This window comes from Equus caballus, chromosome 1 (assembly GCF_041296265.1).
Source record: "Equus caballus isolate H_3958 breed thoroughbred chromosome 1, TB-T2T, whole genome shotgun sequence".
NCBI lineage: Eukaryota > Metazoa > Chordata > Mammalia > Perissodactyla > Equidae > Equus > Equus caballus.
Window position 1 is genome coordinate 103,340,959 of NC_091684.1, and position 22,960 is coordinate 103,363,918.

At 43.5% G+C, this 22,960-nt stretch overlaps 2 protein-coding genes and 1 long non-coding RNA gene across 8 annotated transcripts in view; 2 read left to right on the top strand and 1 right to left on the bottom strand.

Annotated features, from left to right (window-relative positions):
- HDGFL3 (HDGF like 3) overlaps positions 1-10,820 on the top strand; it is a 66,995-nt gene extending 56,175 nt beyond the window's left edge. Inside the window, exons 5-6 of the mRNA XM_023649413.2 lie at positions 33-179; positions 9,724-10,820. Of these exons, the coding sequence (XP_023505181.1) occupies positions 33-179; positions 9,724-9,729 (153 nt within the window). The 3' untranslated portion in view covers positions 9,730-10,820. The remainder of the gene's footprint in view (positions 1-32; positions 180-9,723) is intronic.
- The window catches only part of TM6SF1 (transmembrane 6 superfamily member 1), a 34,882-nt gene continuing 17,810 nt past the window's right edge, over positions 5,889-22,960 (bottom strand). Inside the window, exons 7-11 of one of the 5 annotated variants that reach the window (XM_070230205.1) lie at positions 22,528-22,632; positions 20,603-20,695; positions 20,088-20,207; positions 9,353-9,444; positions 5,889-5,987 (exon numbers count right to left, since the gene is read on the bottom strand). In XM_070230205.1, the coding sequence (XP_070086306.1) occupies positions 9,376-9,444; positions 20,088-20,207; positions 20,603-20,695; positions 22,528-22,632 (387 nt within the window). In that variant the 3' untranslated portion in view covers positions 5,889-5,987; positions 9,353-9,375. Of the gene's footprint in view, positions 6,222-8,292; positions 8,509-9,352; positions 9,445-11,646; positions 12,529-19,428; positions 19,959-20,087; positions 20,208-20,602; positions 20,696-22,527; positions 22,633-22,960 lie in introns of those variants that run through there. The other 4 variants (XM_023649401.2, XM_070230209.1, XM_023649383.2 and 1 more) reach the window with 4 other exon arrangements.
- On the top strand, positions 13,839-22,955 carry LOC138916759 (uncharacterized). 2 transcript variants are annotated; one of them, XR_011424141.1, is made up of 2 exons: positions 13,839-18,664; positions 22,603-22,955. It is a non-coding gene; the product is annotated as an uncharacterized lncRNA (long non-coding RNA). The 2 variants fall into 2 exon arrangements; XR_011424142.1 differs by lacking the exon at positions 13,839-18,664 and adding an exon at positions 21,687-21,824.

Genomic DNA, 22,960 nt, shown 5'->3' on the forward strand with positions numbered 1-22,960 from the left:
GACTACAATTTTTAACTTTTGTAAACATTTAGAAATCCTCTAAACAGTCCCGGAAATCTCCAGGAGATGAAGATGACAAGGACTGCAAAGAAGAGGAAAACAAAAGCAGCTCTGAAGGTGGAGATGCCGGCAATGACACGAGAAACACAACTTCAGACTTGCAGAAAACCAGTGAAGGGGTAAGGATGTGCATGTAATTTCTCTTATCTTCTCTTAACTTAGAAGACATTTTGCTTCAGAATCAGGATCCATGTCAGGCTAAGGCCTGAGTAAATGTTGTCTTAGTGAATGGAGCAACATTCTCAGCCTGGTGTGCGTATCTGCTCTCAGTTCCTGCATAAGTGATTCGATGCTGCAGTCTGAGAAGAAAGGACAGCCGGTGGGAGTTAGACCTGGCCATCAGTTTGGAACTCTGTGAACAGGTTTATTCTTTTTTACACCATCTTCAGCAACTAAGAGAGTCTTTAAAGTAAGGTGTGAAATACTAAAATTATGAAATGCCACCTCAAAATTTGACAGTTGTATTTCTTTGATTATAAAATGAATGGCATGTTCAAAATAGGGATTTTGTGCTGCCGCTTCTTTCCTAGCAGTGTGTGATGTAATATACCCACGAGGACTTTAAATCTTCAAACTATGTGCACGCTGATATTTAAAGCACCCAAGGGGAAAACTTGTCCACTTTGAATCCTATTAACTTTTATTAACCCTGTTAACTTCAAAGTCACAGGCAAGTCCGCCTGCGTAAAAGTGTTCTTAGGAAATGCAGGTTCTGCCCCCGGTCATTTTCCGCGCGTCTTTTCTCTATGAAGACTGCTTGGACAGTGGCAGATCATTTTAAAATAATAACCCATAACATACATTATTATGATGATGATGATTACTCTTCTGTTAAATTCTGATTTCAGCTGAGTTCTTGTCTGTTCTTGTCAATACTGTGTACCTCTCAGATCTCTCCTTCATCCAGTTATCCACAATTACTCCCAAGTTGTTACGATTCTAATTGTTCCCTTATTTCTCTCACCCAGCTCAGCTTTACTCTCCTTTGCCTACCTTCCTTCTCTTGACCTCTTTCCAATAAATAGTCGTCTGTCATCACTTGTGCCTACAGCCATCCCAGGGACACAGTCCTGCCAGCAGTCACTGAAGGCTTGAGTACCTGACTCATTTGATTTCTTTTTATTCCACCGTTGCCTTCATCCCAGGTAGCTTCAATATGCATGTAGCAAAAATTCCCACAACGTCTCTCTCCTTTGCTGCCTGTTTTCTAGCTGCACTTTACTTCCTGTGACAGAAGAAGAGATAGTCTACACCCTTACTGCTCAGAGCGTGGTCTGTGGACAAGTAGCATCCACATCACCTGGGAGCTTGTTAGAAATGCAGAATTTCAGGCCCAGCCCCAGACTTCCTGAGTCAGAATCTGTATTGTAACTAAACCGCCAGGTCATTCATAGGCGCATTCAAGTCTAAGAAGCATGAAGCGGCACCCTACAATTTCCAGGGTCCAGAATGTTGGCTCCTCTGCTTTCTCCAAGGTCACACCCCGTCAGCTGTCTCCTTTCTCTCTTATACCCTTATCTTCTTTTCCACTGGCTCCTTCCCCTCTGCCTATAGACAGTATCAGATCTCCCTTAACCTTGAAGATACCTCCCTTCCTCCATATAGTCTGTGCTTTCCACACTTCTCTTCATCTCTAAACTTCTTTAAAGAAGTGTAAACATCTCTAAACTTCATCTCTAACAGTTCTCTTTTCTCCCAGTGTCTCCCTCCATTTCTTCACCTCCTACTCATGCCTCAACCCATTGCATTCTTGTTTCTTTGACCATTTCTTTGACACTGCTCTTGTAAAGGTCCCTAGTGATCCTCTCATTGCCAAATCCAGTGTCTCCTTTAATCTTTATTTTACCTCTGCAGCATTTAATACCACTAGCCACTTCCTCCTGCTGACTTAGCCTCCAGATCACAGTCTCTTCTGCTTCTCTCGGTTGCCTCTTAGCCTCTTTCCAGAGCTCCTTTCTTCAGTCTGTCTTGGTGCACTTCTTTCTGAAAGCGTCCCCGTGCCATCTCATCCACTCACATGACTTCAGCTGTTAGAGATTACTGACGACTTCCCACTCGGTACCTCCTGCACTGTAGATTCATTTCTCTAACTGTTAATGAAACCATTTCTGCTTGAGTATCTTGAAAGCACCTCAGCAGATAGTTGTTACCAGAAGTGGCAACAGCAGCAGGGTCAGAGCTGTAGCAGCTCGAGTTTTTACTCTGTGTCACGCGCTCTGCTAAATGCTGTGCCTGCGTTACCTTGTTTAACCCTCACACAAATCCCAGGAGGGAGGGCAAGTATCATCCCCGTTTTCTAGCTGGGGAAACTGAGGCTGAAAAGATTGGCCCAGGGTCACACAGCTAGTAAGAGCCTGAATGTGAAGCAAGAGGCTGAGATCCTTTTATTTTTAACCTGTTTTCAATAATAAATTTGTTATATACAAAAGAACATATATATGATGTAAATATAAAGTAATAAACATAGTATTCTGATGAACACCAGTGATCCTACCACTCAAGCCAAAAACTAGAACAGAACTTGTATCTGTTTACACATGCTTCCCTGTCCCATCTTCTTCCTACCCAGAGATGACCACTAGTGTTTTATTTCCTTTCATTTTCAAAATTTTAGCTCATACCTAACAAATGAGTATATACTTAAATAATATATTGTTTAATTTTGCTGGTTTTTGAGCTTTTTTAAAAATGGTGACATTTATTCACTACTGTGCTTCCAAGATTCCTTTATGTGGTTACATGATGTTTATTTTTCCCTGCTGTATAATACTCCGTTTTATGAGTATACCACAATTTATTTATCCAGTCTCCTACTGATGAGCATTTGGGTTGTTTCCAGCTTTTTGCAATTATGAACTGTGTTGCTGCGAACAGTCTCATAGTTGTCTCCTAGTGCACATACGCAGGAGTTTTGTTAGATCTGTCACATGCTGAGTCATGAGTTTATGGTTTTAACTTTACAAGATAATGCCAAATTATTTTCCCAAGTAGTTGGACCAGTGTACACTCCCACCGTCAGTGTACAAGTTTCCTGTCACTAGCTTGGCATTCTCATGCTTGAAAATTTTTGTGAGTGTAAATTATAGTCTTAATTTGCAGTTCTTTTATTAATAATGAAGTTGAGCTTCTTTTCACATGTTTATTGACCACCCATGTTTCTGTTTCTGTGCAGTGTTTGATTTTGTTTTTTTGCCCATTTTCCTATTGGACTTTTTCCTTATTGATTTGTATGACTCCTTTACATATTCAGGATTCTTCCTGGCATGAGTGATCACATGACTTGCAGATATCTTCTGCAAGTCTGTGGCTTGTCTATTCAATTTCTTTATGATACCTTTTGGTGAACAGAGTTTCTTAATTTTATTATAGTCAAATGTATCAAACTTTTCTTTTTATGGTTAGCATTTTTCTGTCCTGTTTAAAAACATCTATTCCTCTCCCAAGATCAGAAAGCTATTCTCCTATATTTCCTTTTAAAACTGTAAAGTTTTATTTTTAACATTTCAGTGTTAAGTCCATGTGTAATTAATTTTTATATGTGGTATGAGGTAGGATCCCGTTGCCTTTTCCCCCGTAGCATAACCATTTGACCCAGCACCATTTATTAACTAGTTCTTCCTTTCCTCTCTCATGTGCAGTGTCATCCTTCAGATGGGTTCTCTATTCTATTCCTTTGGTTAGTGCCATATTTGCCTAGTCGTAGTAGCTTTAAAATGAGTCCTGATATCTTGTAGGGCTAGTAGCCTAATCTTAAACTTATTTTCAGATACTAAATAGTCGTGGTCCAGGAGAGAAGGTCAAGAGGGGCTTTTTTCTTGATGGGAGAATTTATAGCACTTATGCTGGCAAGAGTGGCCCAAATGAGCAATGATCACAAAATGATGTAAGAAAGAATTGCCAAAGCAGTGCCCTTCAGAAAGTAGGAGACATGAGCTCTAGTGCGCGTGTGGAGGGGCTCCCTCGGTTCATCCACGGGGGCGGGAGGGAAGGCAGCATTTGGGCCCAGAGACAGGGAAGTGGGCACTTAGGGTGAGAGCTGGTAAAAGTTCTCATCTCATTGCTTCTGTTTTCTTAGGAAGCAAAGTCAACATTGGAGAGTGAGAACAGGAAGAAGTGTTGGAAGTTTCGAGAGAGGAAAAGGGATAAAACAGTCACTTAAAAGAATAGAAGAGTGAACGGACTTGGGAAATGAGGTTGAATGCCAGGCAGTGGTGAGGGCCCACTGGAGGTTAGTGGTCACGAATTTAAAGTAAGAACAGTAGGATGGTTGTGTGTTTCTCTCTATGCATATTTGATTCTGCAGCCACAAAGAGGTGAGGATTGAATTTAACTAGAAGTGGGGTTTGCCCAGAGAGTAAAAGAGGTTAAAAGCAAGGGAGTTGGGGGTGTGTGCAAGGAAGGGAGCAATTATAACAATGGACCGTGGAATCCAAAATCTGTTTGGAGGGAATAAGTACTTGAGGAAGGGACAGGATCAACAGATTGTGAGTATCAAAGAATTGTCGGAGGACCAGATGAAAGGAGTGAACTGGAAAGATGAGTGGGGACAGAAGAGGGCAGTGTGAAGTCGGGTTACAGGAGGGTTGCAGTAGTTGCTGCTGACAGTGCAGGTGCTACTGGCTTTTTGAATGGGACAGATCTTCACTGTATAAGCACTGTCCACACCACAGGACATTGAGTACCTTTGGCCCCTGCTCATTAAATGCCATAGAATCTTCAAGTTCTTATGACAACCTACAATGCTCCCATTATCTTGCCCCCCAAAATAGTGACTTGGAACAGTATTTGCATATACTCCCAGTGGTTGAGAGTCATCTGTCTAAGAAATAACCATGGGAATGAGTGACTGAGGTAGGGTGGAAGACGAGATCTTTGAAGGAGAGGAAGTCAAGGAACTGAGAGGCCGGAGTGTTGGAAAGACAATCTACATCCCAGCATTTATGAGATTGAATGACACTGGGCCAGAGTTGAAACCTTCAAGGAGTAAGGGGAGCGACTCAGGGAGTCTGCAGGTGACTGTGGCGAGGAGGGTCATGGTTTACAGGTTTGAGAGTCAAAAGCTAGGAGGGGTTTTTTTGGGGGGGGTGGGGGTGGGGGCACAGAGGACAGGAAGAACAGCTTAGAAATAATAGTAAAGATCAAGGACATCTTCCCCACCTCCAGGGCCAGTAGTACAAGAGCTGTGGCAGAGAAAAGAGCTACCGTTTGAGAGGGCTGCAGGAGAAGCTGCAGCCCTATCCTCAGGGGAGCCAGGTTTCAGTTGGAACAAGCTGGTGAGTAGAATATCTTGGAAATGCAATTTGGGAATATAGGAGATTTGCTATAATTTCCAAGGGGCCCAATGGAAGAGATTGAGGAATTGAGATGGGGGATGGAGGATGGGAGTGTTTAAAAGATGAGGCTGTAAACGAACATGTGCAAAGCTGACTGGGGACAAGAGTCCAGGAAGGGACAGATGCTCTGAGCCTGTCTTGTGGTAGCTGAAGTAAGCAAGGATAAAGGGCAGAAGGATAAACGGCCTGATGATCTCAAGACAGATGGTGATGCTGAAGTTAGGAGTGATTGCTAAGGGAAAGAGAAAAGAGGTTCTTATGAGAACCCGCAGAGTTCTGGGGCCCCCTTTGCTTCCAGAGGCCCTCTGACTACATCCTTACTCCTGCCAGTGGAAGCATGAGGCAGAAAGGGGCAGGCTCCAAAACTCTTGGAGCTCCCCTCTGTTCACGTGGGTATAAAGTAGAGGTTACTAATCTTTGTGGCCAGGGCACAGTGTACTGTTTGGCGTGGGCCTGCTGTGTTATCTATTTCTATGTAACAAATTACCCCAAAGCTTAGTGGTTTGAAACAGCATTTATTATCTAGCATTTTCTGTGGATCAGGAATCCAGACAGGAATAATTTCTTGAGTCCTCTGTCTCTGGGCCCCCAAAGCTGCAATTAAAGTGTTAGGAGGGGCGTATATCATTTTGAGGCTCAACTGGGGGTTGGTCCTCTTCCAAGCTCACTCAAGTAGTTGCTGGCAGGATTCAGTTCCTCACAGTTGTTGGACTGAGGGCCTCATTTCCTCCCTAACTGTTGGCCAGAGGCCTCCCTTGGTTCCTTGCCACATGAGTCTCCCCATAAGGCAGCTCCAACGTGACAGCTGGCTTCATCAGCAAGAGAGTGCTAGCAAGACAGAAGTCAGTCTTTTGTAATCTGACCTCAGAAGTGACATCCCATCACTTCTGCCTCATTCTCTTAATTGGAAGCAAGTCGAAAGGTCCAGCCCACACTCAAAGTTGGGGATTAAACGAGGGTGTGAATACCAGGAGGTCATTGGAGAGCATGTCAGAAAGCTGCCCATCCCCCAACCAACCACTGATAAGGCGGGGAGGGGGTTAGAAGTGGGTCGGACCAGTCAGGTTCTACCCATCCCTGGAGCTGGAGTCACGTCCCCAAATCACAAGGCTATCCCATAATTGCTGGGGGGGGGGGGGGCAGCCACACTGTGTACTCTAGCCGGTAGCCAGTGTCCATGCCACTATTCTTCTGACCATTTCTACAGGACAGTGCTGCCTCCTCCTGTCTCCCACTTACCCTCGAGATCAGTTCCAAATTCCTTATTTCACATATAATGGCCTCTGACCCTAATTTATCTTTCCAGCCTGTTTCTCACCATTTACTCTCATTTATTCTAAGCCATCAAGCTTTTTGGTCTCAGGACTCCTTTAATACTCCTAAAAGTTATTGAGGATCCCAAAGAGCTTTTTTTATAGCTATTGATAGTTACTTAATTAGAAATAAAAACAAATTTTAAGATACTTATTAATACATTTTAAAATAATAATAAACCCATTACTTAATATAAATAATACATTTTTATGAAAAATAACTACATTTTCCCAAAAAAACCTTTTTTTAGAAAAATGACATTGTTTTATATTTTTGTAATCTCTTTAATGTCTGGTTTAATAGAAGACATAAGGATTCTCATATCTGCTTCTACATTCAGTCTGTTGTGAGATGCTATTTTGGTTGAAGTATATGAAGAAAATCTGGCCTCACATAGATATGTAGTTGGAAAATGGAGATACGAGTATGTAATAGTCCTTTCAGATCATTGTGGATACTTCTCCTTGATACTACACCAGTTCTGTAAGTGGCAGTTTCTTAAAGTTTAGTTGCAATGTGGAATCAACTTTTTTGTATTGTTAGGTTAAAATCCATTGGACTGTCTGGCACTTTGGATAGCTTTTACCCATTTGGAAAATACTGGTTCCCTGAGTTATTCAGGTTTCTCAAGTATGACATTAAAATATTTTTAATCACATTTTTTCATATCACTACCTGTTTTATCAGAGAAATCTTTTAAGTATTGGGAAGCTGTCAATCATGGAGGATTTAAGTTTTCCAGAATTCTTATTTTCACTTAAAAGCTCAAATTTTATCATTGATAACAAATACTGCCAGTTGTTTTCCTTGAAGTAATAGACTCATTTCATTTATTTTTAACAAAGTGCCAGATACCCAAGTCTGAATAACCATAGTTTATCTGTCATCATTTTTTCAAGTAAAAATGGTGCTCCCTGAAAGGACCCTGTGGCTTCCACTGCCTCGTAACTTCTGCTTCCTTATAACTTATGCAGCCACTGCATAGGGACTGCTTCTGGCGGTTAACTTGGAGGGGACTTCCGGTCTACAATCACTCAGAATACTTGCGAATTATCAAGATTTTCTGTGTGTGTGTGTGTGTGTGTGTGTAAGTTTAGCCCTGAGCTAACATCTGCCGCCAATCCCACTCTTTTTGCTGAGGAAGACTGGCCCTGAGCTAACATCCGTGCCCATCTTCCTCTACTTTATATGTGGGATGCTCGCCACAGCATGGCTTGATAGGTGGTGCATAGGTCCGCACCTGGGATCCAAACTGATGAACCCCGGGCCGCCAAAGCAGAACGTGCGAACATAACCCCTGCACCACCAGGCCAGCCCCACATATTTTTTGATGCACAGATGCAGGTACAGTCATGTGCCGCATAACAACATTTCAGGCAATGACGGACTGCACATATGACAGTGATCCCAAACAGAACCATCTAGCACAGGTGTGTGGTGGGCTATACCACCAGAGTTTGTGAGAGTACACTCTGATGTTGGCACAATGGTGAAATTGCCTAACGAGGCATTTCTCAGCAGTGTCCCCGTCGTTAAGCGATGCATGACTAGCGTGTTTATGGTAGGAAAAGTAAAAATAGAAAAATTTTAGATTGATAATTTGCTTTTATAAGCACCCATTTGACAGCACCTTGATTAAAGACCAACAAAGAAAAAGCATGTCCTTAAAGTTGTGGTGACATTCCAGTACTGCCTTCACCTTGTTGGGGCATTAATAATATTCTGAGGCTGCGGCGGCACCATCTGTTCCAGAAATATTCTTCAATGTGGATTGAGTAGTTCTAATCTGCCAATGACTTTTCTGCCAATGTAAACATCAAATTTATTGCCTTTCACATTAATGTTAATAAAAAGACCTTATTAAAGAAGTTTCTTTGGTTGATTAAGTTTTTCATTGTTTTAATGGATGTCTTTCTCCTTCAAAAGGGAGGAAAATCCTCCAAAGTCTGTCAGTATACTCTCATATCTAGTATTTTTATTTGTCAATAAATAATTAGCAATCACCAGTAGAGGCACTGCATTTTGCAAACTCACAGATTTTAAATGTGCTTTTTTTTTAAGATTGGCTTTGTCATTTTGGTGGGAACAGAGAAGACTAAGAAATGTATTTTTGCCATCTCGAGGGGATGGTAGGTTTAGTAACCTTTCCTATTCGAAGGTCCTGGAATTACTTACGTATGGTATTGTGTAAGGTGCAGAATGGCTTTTGGCTGTGTAATGAGAACATCATGACCACGAGCGAGCGCGTGTGCGCTGACAAACAGCTTCATTCACTCAGTGAAGGAAAAGGCTGTCTGTAGAAGAAATATCTGGGGCCTGAGTTCCCTCTTTCATTCATCCCATGTATTTGGGTTAATGATAAAGAAAACAAAAATAGCATCCCTGTGGGAAAATGTAACCTGACACGGTTTAAAGTGGGACCCAAATGGAAACATAATCCTTTTAGGAAATGGAAATATTCATTCTTTGTCACATGGATGCCACCTAAATTTTAAGAGAAATCTAGGCTTCCTTTCTGTTTATACATCTTGATTTTAACTCATGTTTCTTTAAGCCATTTGTCACAAGTAATTAAGTTGTAAATATTATACAGATTATACAGAATAATACTGCTCCAAGTGCGTTTTGAATTTTAAGCAGCTTACCTGTTTTCCTGACACCACAGTCCTCAGAAAGATGGATTATCTGTTTCTCCATTGACTTTACACATCCCAGCAATACACATGGTCCTAGAGTCCTACAGAGGGCACAGAATGGACTCTGTGTCCTGCCAGACAGTAGACAGAGTTTACTGAGATTTTCCCCTTTTTTTAATGGAAAAATGCCCTAGAAGTTCCTTGAGCTTCTTGCACTGATGGGTATAGAGCGAAGCCTCACAGGCTTCCTTGCTGAGTGTCGTTGCCGCAGTGCAGACTAAAACCTCAGGAAATCCAGTTGTTACACTGTATAGGTGTGGAGAGCTCTTATTGTTAATATCCTAAATCATCTAAAGGCTTGTTTTCTTTCTTTTTTACAGACCTAACTGCCATAATGAATGCTGCATATTAAGAGAAACCACAAGAAGGTTACACGTTTGGTTGTCCAATATTCTTGGATTTGATATGAACCAACACATAATCCTTGTTGTCATTGACAGAACCCCAGTTTGTATGTACATTATTCACATTCCTCTCTGTTGTGTTTTGGGGGAAAAAAAGACATTTTAGCCTTTTTTAAGGTTATTGATTTAATTTCATGTTATTTGGTTGCATGAAGTTGCCCTTAACCACTAAGGATTATCAAGATTTTTGCACAAATTTATACTTGTCTAGGATCCTTTTATCGAGGCAGTTATGCTCATCATTCTGCTGCCTTTACTCCACCATCAGCAAACACTCAGTTCAATAGGAATTAGCATTTTTTTCAGATGACCACTCAACATAATGCTTAAGGGATTTTCTCTCTGTGACAGAACCCAAGAACCAATTCCTAGATACATGACGTTGGCATATTGAAGGTGAAATTAAAATTGCCCTTCAGCTTTGAGGCCATGTATAAAGTTGAATCATACTGTAAAGTACCTATTCCGTATTAGAAATAGCTAGTTGACGGCTTCTACTTCTCAAGACTCATGTTGTCATGTACACAAACTCAGTTTCTATATGTGAAGTTGGTGAGTCTTTTGTGTTACTCCAAAATAAAGCAATGATTTATTTTCTCCCAATGCCGGTACAATTTGAGCTAATCCCTCAAGGTGGGTACGTTACGTTTTAAAGCCGGAGGCAGCAGTGGCCCTGTGGGAACCAGACAAAGCATCGACTTTTAAACATCGACTTTTCCAATGAACTTGTTTTCTTTTGGAACTAGAACTAGAATAGTTAACATTCATCCACAAACCCATGATTATGTGTACATTATTGTTGCTATTGTGATAATAGAGAATTTTATTTATTTTTATGCCAGCTTATATTGTGAGGACACATTTAGTCAGTTTGGGTTTTATCAATCCTGTTATGCTTGTCCTTGGACCATCTTTCGCGTATTCGAGGTTTGTAGTTGAAAAGTTTACTGTAAAAAAAAAAATCAAAAACAAAAAAATGTATTGTTTTTACAGAATAAATTTATTGGAATGTGTACTGGGAGTAAGATTTGAGGTTGTAAACTAAGTTAGTGTAATTTGGCTTCATATATGTAATGTGAGGTATTAATGTAATTCATATATTAAAGCAAAAATTGTTAACAGCAAGTTGACAATAGAATCAAGTGCAGGTGAGGGTTTTCTTTTTTTCTTTTTTTAAAACATTCTCTGGGTTTTAGGTTTCTGGAGGGAGGGAGAGGAGTGGCACCTGATCACTTGCTCCTCTGAGATAATATTTACCAGCCTCAGCAGAGCCTGAATTCACACAGTTGACATTATCTATGCATTGATTTGGATCTCGTTTTCTTTTGGTTTTCTTATTTCAGTGAAGAGCTAATAAATAATATGAAAGAAAATGTGAGCAGCTCTAAAAGCCAGGGCCATTGGCGATGATGGTGATGGGGTGCTGGCCGCTGAGGGTCTGAGACCACAGGTCCACTGACCAGGGCGCTGAGAGCCAGCTGGATCGTGGGTGTGCTTCTCTCATCTAACGAATACTGATTTTCTCAATTATACTCATTCCTAATTCCAACTATGAAAAGGTCATTAAAAGATAGTAGAGGTGCCAATCCAGTTCTTTTTCCTTGAAAGGTACTTTTAATTGTAAGTATTTTGGTTTAATTTAAAATTAAGGAAATTTAATTAATTCATCAAAGGGCCTCTTCATTGTTTACACTAAAACATAAGGAGAACGTAGATGACATTTTGAATTGGAACATGTAACTGACAGATTTTTAAAATAAAAAGCCTAATGACTACAAAACTTTTTCTGGGAAAAAAAATATATATATAATGTTTTAAATTTAATCAGATTTATCTTCATAAAAGGCCAAAAATAATTTTATTAAAAATGTACACAGAAATACAATAGAAATATTTCCAGTCACCAATAAAACAAGTATTCATTAAAGGTAATAAAGCTATCGATCCCTCCTTATCTATTTCGACACAAAAAAATTTTAGTAAGCAATTTTTAAAACAGCAGTAAATAATATACTTTCCTTGGGAAAACATTTTTCAAACAACATTTTAAAATATACTGATGATTTGCTCTTTATAGTGAGGTTGATAATGAAGCATATACATCTTATATGCAAAAAATATTTCTCTAATCTGTAATTGCTATTTTGAATTTTTTAATATGCATAGACCATATTCACTTTTGAATAGTTTCATTTTCATGCTCACTGTCATAGGAGCTAAACTATGATTTTTCACACTTATATTTAATATGTACAAAGAGAATATTGAGATAGATGGTCAAGTTTATTTACATTTAATTTTGAATATATTTCTTTAAACAAATTGTTTCTCAACAACTTCAAATTTTCCTTCAAATAAAGAAAATTTACCCACACAATACCATATGAGAGCTCACACATACAGTGCAGAGCAAGAATTTATATATTCTTAGGTGTTCCTGTACAGGAAGGGAGTGAAGTGGGACAAAATATCAGTACCAGGATAACAAAAGTCAGTAATCTCGAGAGAAAGAAACATGAAATAATGTTTTTATTCAACTTTTTCATCTGCCTTTGTTTTTATGAAGAACTCTGGTTTGTAGATACAGCGATAGGCCAAGAGCTGAGGAAGAACTCCATATGCTATGTTTAATGCTAAAAAAAGGATTTTCGCTTCTTCGGGGACTCTGTAGACATAAGCAGTTCTAGCATGAAGAGAGGCACCGATGTGAGAAAACTGAGCCTGTTGCATTGAAAAAGGGGGGTAAGCGTGAATTCTCTGTTCATTTGGATGAACGATGAGTTCTAAATGATTCATTCAGATCACATTCCTGTGCCCTCAAAATCAGTACTTTCAAACAATGCAAGTCTTCAGCATTTCACTGAAGTTAGGGCCAGTCTAAGACACACAGCTGTTCAAAGTATACCTTGTTGAGTGTGGCTGTATCGTGCCAGCTGTTTTCTAACCCATCCAGTGCCCCATAACCAAACATTAGTGACTCAGTTGAACAGAAAAACCTGAATAAAATCTCAGTTTTTTTCTGATGCGCATTCTGGAAATCCTAAATAGGGACTCAGTTGGAGCTCCCAAAATGTGTTCCAGTAAAAGTGAAGAAAGTACAGAATTTAGAAAGCTAAAGTATTTTTAGCATACTATTTAAAGAAAAGCGCTGAGGACCTCAACTTCATTTATCGGTCTTTCGCTTAAAACTCCTTGGAGCTGGAGCTTGAACCCCTTCATTATGTACTTTTTGTTTATTTATTCATGTATTTTTTTTATGCAACTTAAAAAATACTAAGGGTTGTTTTGTAAGATAAGGTTGTTACCAACTTGGGTGGGGGTGGTTGCTCTTTCTAAAATGTCAAATGTACATGCAGGCAACCTTTTCAAGTAAAATTATAATTTATTTAGAGTACAGCTTGTCAGCATAATCTGAGTTTACAAAACGGAAAAGCAGGCGCTTCCCATTTATACTTATAAACGTGTCCTTGTTCAGAACATGCATTTAGAATGTGCCAGTTGGTCTCTTTTGATGCTTCTCATAAACACAGGGGAAAACTATTGGAAAAGGCTTCAGTGAGATTTCCTTGGGATCCTTCTGTCATTACAAAATGCAACCCTGGAGTCTGCATTTTCACATCTTACAGAAGCTCAAGATATACACGAATGAAGGACTGGGAGTCTAAAGGTGGAAGTGGTGAATTATTAGTTCATCAGGATCAAAGTGAAGAGACAAAAGAGAGTACAGTCTAAAGAAGGCGCAGAAGGAACAAGAATGAGAAACTGTAAATAATTTGCTTTCAATACATACGAGTTAGATTTCATCCACATGAAATCAGTTTATTCTGCTAAGGGGCTAACGGGTAAAAGTGTTCTCAGCACTAGACTTCACCTGACGGGAGAAGGGCGCCTTTCTGAGCAGCGTGTGCCTGCGTGTGCCACGTTTGGAGAAATTACTGATCCACTCTGGGTGCCTCCAGTACAGCGGTGCTGCTCTCTGGAGACAGACATTAAACACTGGGGCGTGTCGCCAGGAGCAGCAGGTGACCGTCCGGCTGCCTCTGCACTGTGATCCTCAGGCCCTGCGAGCGCTCTGCCCTCAGACACACCTCCCCCGCGGACGCCTGGATGCAGGCAGCCCGCTCTAAGCTTGTCCTCTCTGGGCTGTGAAGACAAAAGGCCCTGAGAGGAAAGGGCGTTTGAGAGGCTGCCCTGAGGGGCTGCTCCTGGGGCAGTCTAGGAACAGGAACGGGAGCTTGGCCCCGTCACTGTTTCCCCAGGGCCTGTTTTGAATAACGGTGTTTTTCTGAACAATATAACCATTCTTTTTCTTCCGGACTAGAGGCCAGATTTGAACCCTGGTTTTCAGAAATGTAAGTTTGGTGTCTCTATCTTTATGGACACTTGTACACATCACAAAAATCACCAAATTTAGGGAAATGCCACCCGTACTTTGAGAGAATAAGTAATATGAGCGATCCTGCCTGCTTGCCCAGGGAAACCTGCATCAAAAGTCCGTGATTCCGTGGACTTTCCTGCGCCAGCCAGCGCAGTTAATACCTCACTTTCAAAACAGCAAACTCATGGCAGCATGACAAAGCCGTCACGTCCTTAGATTAGATTGTGAGCCCCCCAGGCAGGTGCCGCGTCTGATGTTTTGTGTGGCACGTATCACATTGTTAGAGCTCAATAAATGTCCGACAAGAATGGGCTTGTGACTGTCAAAATACGAAATGGTTCTACAAAGCATTTCTCTACTTATATACCTATTTTAGTAGGACTTTTTCTTCAGAATTACTTGACAAGGGGCAAAGATTTATATTTCTAATCGAAGGAGGCCTACGTAAGAGAAGAAGCCTGAGCCATCTTTTGTGGTTTCGGTCCTGCTTGCAGTTCTGATGGGTGTATTCACGTTGGCCACCCCTCCAGCTGTGAGCACCCAGCCACAGCTTGCAGCGCACATGCTGTCCACTTTCCAGGGGTCTGAAGTTTCAGAAAAACCCCAGTGCCGCCTGCGGAGGTCTACTTCCCAAGCACAGAGCTGAGGGCCGCACCGTCTGCTGGGCACTGTCCCACCGGCACACGGGTCCCGGTCAGACCCAGAGAGCTCAGCCTGAGCATGGTGCCGGCTCGGGCGGCTGCTGACGGACGTGTGGCCCAGGATTATAGCTACAAGTTATGGATCCCAGAAATTTCTCCAAAGTTCAGTGACGTGACATTGAACCCCTAATAATTTTTCCTCTACTTCACTCTAAATCTTTTTCACCTTAAAGAAATTTAATTAAGAGAGATTCTTTTTTTCCCGAATGGATGATTGGGATGGAAAATGAGGCAATAAAAACAAAGAAAGGTTAAACTGTAATAGCTCTGTTTTCTTATATTTAGACAGACAACCTGGAAAGGATGACTGAAAATCAGTCCTGGCCCCAGAAAGGAGAACTGAGAGAGTGTTATGTGTCCATGTAAATACTTTAGGCAGAAACTAATGACATTGTGGGCAGTGGCCAGGCTGTTTGGCCCATAGTGTGAGTAGCTAATCCAGAGCCGTGTTATCATTTCTTAGGGTCTCCTCAGGTTAAGAACACTGAATCTGGCTCCACACAGACAGCTTCCCATCCCAGCTCCACCACGAACCAGCAGTGCAACCGTGCGTTAAGCGTGTGCCCTCTGGCTCCCTCCTTGTGAAAGCCTGCTAGTAACGGAGCCTGCCTCACAGGGTTGTCACGCGGGCGCAGCGGGTTGATCTGTGTGAAGCGCTTCACACAGAGCCAAGCAGCTGGGGCTCTTCCACAGACAGACACAAAACCCAGCTGTGTGCCTGTTCCCGCTCTGGCACTCGACTCTGCTGAAAACCGGGCTTTTTGTCCTATATCCTCTTGCCGACCTTTTGACAATTTCAAGACTGTCTGTCTCCAGCAGAGGATGCTAAGCATGTGAAGACATTAGCCCCAAAGTTTAGTTTCCACATTAAATAAAGGTGGTCAGTGGTGAGGCACACCAGAAACGAATAATTAAACTGAGATTTGCGTTAGTATCCCAATTATCCGCATTCTTCCTAAACCTCGACCTTCAAATATTCTTTAAAGGTTTCGATAAGGGGAAAAATGTACTAAATTCGCCTCCGGTAGAATCAACTCTTCACAACCAGATTGTCCACAGATCCCCCTCCAGGCCCTTTGTGAGGAAGTACGTGCACCTCATGGCCAGTGGACGGGACGGGGCCTGGCTGGACCCAAGTGGAGCTGCTCCGCGCCAAACCCACTGCATCTGTCCCAGAGCTTTCTCCCCGGTTCCCTGATTTTTAGGTAATTATGTACAATACACGTAGCTACAGATTAATTAATGAATCTTCTGAGCAACAGAAGGCATTTCTCCAGGCTCTTATTGAGAATCTTCTGCCAACAACAACAACAACAATAATAACAGCAAGAAAGAGGTCCACAGCTTCTTACCTGCCAGGCACTGGCCGAAGCCCTTTGCATACATTGCCTCATTTAAGCCTCACAGCAGCTCTGTGAGAAACGTACTGTGATCATCCTTTCTGTGCAGAAGAGGAAACTGAGGGGCAGAGAGGGAGTGACAGGGTCCCTGAGCTGCGCACTGACAGCTGACATGTGAGCCAGGCTGCCTCCAGAGCCCACGCTCTACACCCACTATTGACTGTACTGGCTCTGCTTGTGTTCTTTCAATTTTCAATGATATGTTAGCAGAGAAAATTCTTCAATTGATAGGAAATGCCAGTAAGTGGACCTCAGCAGCCTGTAATACTTTTCAGCCTGGACTCCCAACTTTAATCCTGTGATGAGGATTCTATATGAAAAGACTCTGGGTGATGAGTTAAGTCCCCGATGGAACTCTGGTGTAAAATGGGTCCTGGTTTTATTTTATTTTATTTTACTTTCTGATTGATCTTTGATTTCTGAAGGCAGCAGATTTGGCAGACTCCTACATGGTCTGAAATCAAGACCTAATAACCATTTAACATGTTTTCCATTGACGGTACTGATCTAGGACTTTCTTAAATATTTTTTTTTGCTATTAAATCACATCGACTCTTGGGGGTTCCCTAGGTCTTTCAATAAACACAAGTTTGATAACGTTAGTGGGATCATGAATGCCTAAAGCTCCTAGATTAGGACTGGCAGTTTTGACAAGCGAGGGTGCTGGCAAGGCTATGGATTCTGTGGTGGTGGGTCAGATACCCTCCAAGATGAGAATCCCTCTCATGAGCAAGCCCTCGCCAAGGAGGAAACATCACATCACTCGAACTCGGCATCCTCCTCATGTGCGGTTTGCTGCCGTGTGACTTGTAACCTCCTCAGTCTAAACGCTCTGATAGGTAGGTCCTCAGGCCCAGCCAAGAACTGTGGGAATGCCAGTCCCGTAACACTCGGATTGTACCATTCTTCTGCTGGGTTGGGAGAAACATCCTTCTGACATTTACAGGACCTAGTCCTTAGGCTCAGGCTTCCTTGTCAAATTGGGCAGCGATGGGTGAGCGCAAGGATTCCTGCAAGGCCTGGGGTCTGGCTGGAGCTGCCACGGCTGCTGCGATGCTCCACTGTCCACACTGCCCTCCCAGAACCGCCTGGCCGGAGTCACAATGCCGTCCGCAAGCTTAGCCCCACCAGCAGGTACAGTCTGGGGTTAGTCTTCCTGCTACCGTTTCAAGCGCCTGTTTACCCTCCAGCCACGACCTTCCCAAGCCTCCTGACTCTGACCCTGTCTGCACGACCAGGCCTTTGCCTCAGTTTCCCTGTCTAGTTCTCCAGTTGTCTCCTGAGACTCAGCCGGGCCCAGCACCTGGCCTCACTCTTGCCAGCCTCCTAGCTGATGACACTCAGTGTCCCTGCATCGGGCCCGGAAGCAGGGCAGACCAAGGCACGCGGCATGCAGAGGAGGGCGGACTGCAGGCACAGCACACAGCTAACGAGCAGCTGTCGAACTCTGAGCAGTCGAACCCACTCAAGAGGGACCGGGAAGAGTGGGGTGAGTGGGAAACCCTCTCCTGGGAGACAGGAGAATACGGCAGGGGAACCAGGCCAAGAAAACACAAGCCGAGGCTCGCTGCATACCCTCTGACCCGCTGCTCGCCCCAACACTGAAACGCTTCCTCCATCTGATAAGCCCCCTCAGCCCACAGACCCAGCTCAGCGTCACTGCCTCCCCCACCCTGAGGGTTCTCCAGCTCCCCGTGCCGCGTACGAAGCCTTTCTTTGTGCCAAGGGCCTCTCCACTATAGCTGATGGTTTGGGTGGGAGAGGGCTAACAGTGGACGGGAATATGGGCTTTGGGGTCAGACAGCATTGCATATCCCTGTTCTGTCTTTTAGTAGCTTTGTGACCTTAGGCAATTAACAAGCTGCTCTGAGCCTCAGCTTTTTTTTTTTCCCTTGATGAAGATTAGCCCTGAGCTAACATCTGCTGTCAATCCTCCTCTTTTTGCTGAGGAAGACTGGCCCTGAGCTAACATCCATGCCCATCTTCCTCTACTTTATATGTGGGACGCCTACCACAGCATGGCTTGTCAAGCGGTGCCATGTCTGCACCCGGGATCCAAACTGGCAAATCCCGGGCCACCAAAGCAGAACGTGCACTCTTAACTGCTGCACCACTGGGCCAGCCCCCCACCTCAGCTTTCTTAAGTAGGGCTTTTAAAAAACTCGCAGAGACAATGCTATGTGTTCATCCGCTGTTTCTCCTGTGGCACCTGGGAAGACCATGTTCATCAGCCTCCCTTGCAGCCGGGCTGGTTCCAGGCCTGGCTCTTGAGAATATCCCACATGATCTTTGCACAAGCAAGAAATGAAACTTCATTGCATGAAGCCACTGAGTATTTGCTACTCCAGCAGAGCACAGAGCCTGTCCTTCACAGATAGGTGAGTAAAACACAGCAGGGCTTGCCTCCCATGTAGCAAGGGAATGGGAGCTCAGACTAGCGTAGTGGCAGTCAGGCTCGAAAGAAATGGGCAGATTTGAGAATTACTCTGGAGACAGAACTAACTGGACATAGTAATGGGCCGGGTGCGGAGGGCGAGGGAATGAGAAGTGGAAAGAATTACTCCAAGTTTTTGACTTGAGCTGCTGGGTGCAAGAAGGGCTATTTACAGAGATGAGGGAAAATGGAAGAGAAGTGGGGAGGACCAGAGTCCTATTTTAGATATTAAATCTGAGATGCTAGTGAGACATCCAAGTGGAAAGACTGAGTTTAGAATTAAATTTAGGAGTCGGAACAGTTCGGGCTAAAGATAGAAAACTGGAAGTCATCAGCTTATAGCTGATATTGAAAGTCATGGAAATAAGGACCCAAAACCAGGGCCTTAGGAATCAGTATTCAGAGGTCTGCAAAGAAGGTAAGTGTTAGTTCTCTTCCCTTCAAGGAAAGGACAGGAGCCGTTACTTCCGGGACGCTGCATCAACTGTTTTGATAGTAATATTCTAAATCTCTAATTAACGAAGTACCTCACACTGGAAGGATTAGCCCAATGTATTAACCCGAAATGCTGTCACTGTTTTTCAACCCTGTAAATTCCAGTGTCTTTTCCCGTCACAGTCACTATAGCATGAGTACAATCAACCGCATATGCCTAGAGCTTCTGGGCGAACCTCACATTACGCCTGCTTGAAAAGAGCAAGATGAAGATAATGATTTTAAAGATCAGTTCATTTGTTTTATTTACAGTAAGAAGAAAAACCCATAAAATTACTTAATAATTTTCTTCCTTGTTCATAAGATTGATTTGTTTTGCTAGATGTTATCTTGTAAAAAATGGACTTTGCACGATAATACGGTTCCACAGGTGACACCACCTCCAGCTCGGGAGGAAGCGTCCACCCAGCAGCAGGGCGGGGGTGGGATGCAAGCCCTGCTTCCCAGGAGACCTGTGCCAAAACCAGTCTCTCTGGTTCTGTATGGCACAGTATAGTGGAATTCTGAAATCTTCAAGACAACAGCCCTCAATTCTGTTTTAGTATAAGCCATAGTGATCAGAGACTGGGAAATAGTACTGTAAAACAGCCATGCCACTTGGTCTGCCGGGCATGTGACCTTGGACAAATCCTTTAGCCTCCCTGGGCCTCAGTTCCCTCATCTCTGTAAGTGAACGGCACACCTCCCAGACAGCTACTGTGAGATTTAAATAAAATGTCTACGCAGAAGTGTCTTCTAAAGAACTGTAAAACAAAAGGAGACAACACGCCTGCCCTAACACACGATGCAGAGATGTTTTTCAGAAACTCAGCAATGACAGCCAAACCACCCCTCTACCCGAAACCTTTCTCCACGGAGCACGTGCTTAGTACCTGAGCTAGGCCTCCAGCGTGAATCAGTGTTATGTCGGGCATCCAGGAGCAGCCGGGGACCACTAAGCCATAAAGTGCAATCACAAAGTAAGGGACAGAATAGAACAGATACGCCAGCATCTGTGATGAACAGAGAAATGACATCGTCAGCAAATTAACAGTTAACCTGGCCTGACAAAAAGCACAGGAAATTTTACATTTTCATCTTTAAAAATGTTAATTCCTATTTCCTACATAGGAACACATTTTCTCATTCTTTTTTTTTTTTTTCTGAGGAAGATTCGCCTTGAGCTAACATCCATGCCAATCTTCCTCTATTTTGTGTGTGGGGGTGGCCACCACATCGTGGCCCCTGATGAGTAGAGTAGGTCCACGCCTAGGAACCCAACCCGGGCCACCAAAGCAGAGCATGCCAAACTTAACCACTAGGCCATGGGGCCGGCCCCTCACATTTTCACATTCTTAAAGAGAGAAAATTAATTTTAGAAAAATCTTAGGCTTCATAACTACTTGACCTGGATTTTAGGATAAGCCGCAGGATCCTTCAGGTAGGGCTCCTGAAACTGTGTATAAAGTCGGCAGAGCTCAGCTGGACAATCCAAAGCAATCTGAGAACAAAAACGAATTCATTATAAAGGTACAGTCACATCTAGTTCTTAGGTTTGCTGATAAGGCTAAAAGTGCCAGGTTCAGTCACAAGCTGCTCTGCTGTTTAACCAAAACTCTGTACTGGAGAGGCTCATCAGTAAAAGGGGAGGAAGAAAGATTCTGCAGGTTTACTCAAAGGAGACGAAGCAGAGATTAATCGTGGAGCCGGAAACGGAGACAAATGCTCTATCCTTGGGAACCTTTCAAGGACCCAGTTTGTCTCTGGGTTCCGCTAGCCCACGCGCAGCCGGCTTTAGACGACCAGTCTCACTTTCCCTGGGAGTAACTAGCCAACTATCCCCTGCAGGAGGAAAAGCACATTTCTGTACCAAATTCATCTCAGTATGCCTCGCAAGATTCAAAAATAGCATCCTCCTCTCTCCAGGGCCTCACAGAGAATACAGCCTGTGGGGGTCGTGGAGGAGGAGGATGTGAAAGCAGAGTCCTCTTTCTTGAAGCCACCTCCCATGTCCACTTTGAAAGAGAGCAGAGCAGACTGAGTCACGGCAGACTAGACTCCAGGCCACAGAGAGACAAAGTGTGTCTTTGGCCCATCACTGGGTCCCCTCTGAGTCACCTCCCTCAGGCATCACTCCTCCTGTCCTTGGCCATAAATGTCACCCCATCCAGATAACATAGGCGGACACAGACCAGTGGCAGAGTTGGTAAAAATGGGCCCGAAGCTAAAAGCCCCACCCACCAGGTGTGCACACCCCACATTTCCCTTGTGTGCATGGGGGAGTGGCCATGGCGATAATGCAAGAGCACAGCTGGGGCTCACTGTTGTTCTTTCAACTTTGGGAATTAGAGTAAACTAACCACAGAACAGTTTCCCCGCTCTGTGGTCTGAGCAGAGCCTGCGGCCCCACTTCCTCCTTTACTTCCCTTCCCTGTGCCACTCAGCCTACTAGCCGACCCTCCTCCAGAAGTTTCTGACCATCTACAGACAGAGACAACTCTTGCCACAGCTTTTCACCGCCAACCCAGCCCGCCGCGCGGGCCTCTTACAGTTAAGGGGTCAGCTCCATCAGCTTACACTTTGCTGCCCAGCAGGCTCAGAACAGTTAGTAACTGACACTGAAGCTGAAGGTAAGCCACCATATAATTTTGGCTGCTCAAATTTATTTCTACTAAGAATAAATCACGAAACTGGGGCACTGTGAAGCATCATTGATCGATAAAAATAGTCACATCAGTCATTTATTGAGCACTTAGTATGTATAAGGCGCTGTACAAGTGTTTAATGTTCATCTTATGTAATCTTCAAAACAATACTATTAGGTAAGTACCACTATTCTACAGAGGAAGAAACTGAGGGTCAAAGAGGTGAAGCAATTTTTCCAAGGCCCCGCAGCTAGTAAATGGCCAGGATGCTAACTCCATACTCTGATACCCCTTCCTCAGTCCCGTTCCCCTACTCCTGAGAGCACAAGGATGCCCTGAGCCACAGTTTCACTGGACTCAAGTTATCACCTTTACCAAAGATATTTAAATTTAAATCAGAAACATCAAAGGAACCCAAAGAATGAGACTCTAATGGCTAATTTTTCAGCTGCCCTGAAATGGGAAGGAAGACACTTCTGGGCACAGCTTGGCCTAAGCCCCTGCAGGCGGTGGTATGAACGGCCCAGACTGGACCGCCCCTTTGGGAGGGGCACGGGGTAGGAGTGAGGCAGGAAGCAGGTCGAGGCCTCCAGGCTCTCACAGCAGGGGTACTTTGTTAGTGTGCTAAGAAGTCTGATTGAGAGAGAGAGAGATGTATTATTTTGTTATTTTGATCTGTTATGCTTACCAAGCCTCTAAACAGGCAAAAGCCAGTGGCCAGGAGAAGACCCAGGACCAACATTAAATCAAACGGTCTTCTCAGCAGGTCCTTCGCTTGGACTTCTTGCACGACCTAGAACAGAGTTTGGAACCCATGAGCAGGCCCGGGGTGCCGAAGAAGAACCTGAGATCTACCGAAACTAAACGCCGTGATGACGGGCGACGAGAGAACTCTGCAGTCACAGGCGTCCCGTCACCACCACGTAACCTTAGCAAAACCGTTTTCCCCTCGAGCCTCAGATTCCTCACCGGGGGAAGGAGGGCACCGGGCCAGGTGATCTGGAAGGGCCCTCCTAGCTCTATGAGTCCATGTTTTTTCTTGAAATAGCAAAATCTTTGTGATTATAAATGTAAGATACACTCATTTTAAAAATAAACCATACACCCATCACACTACTATT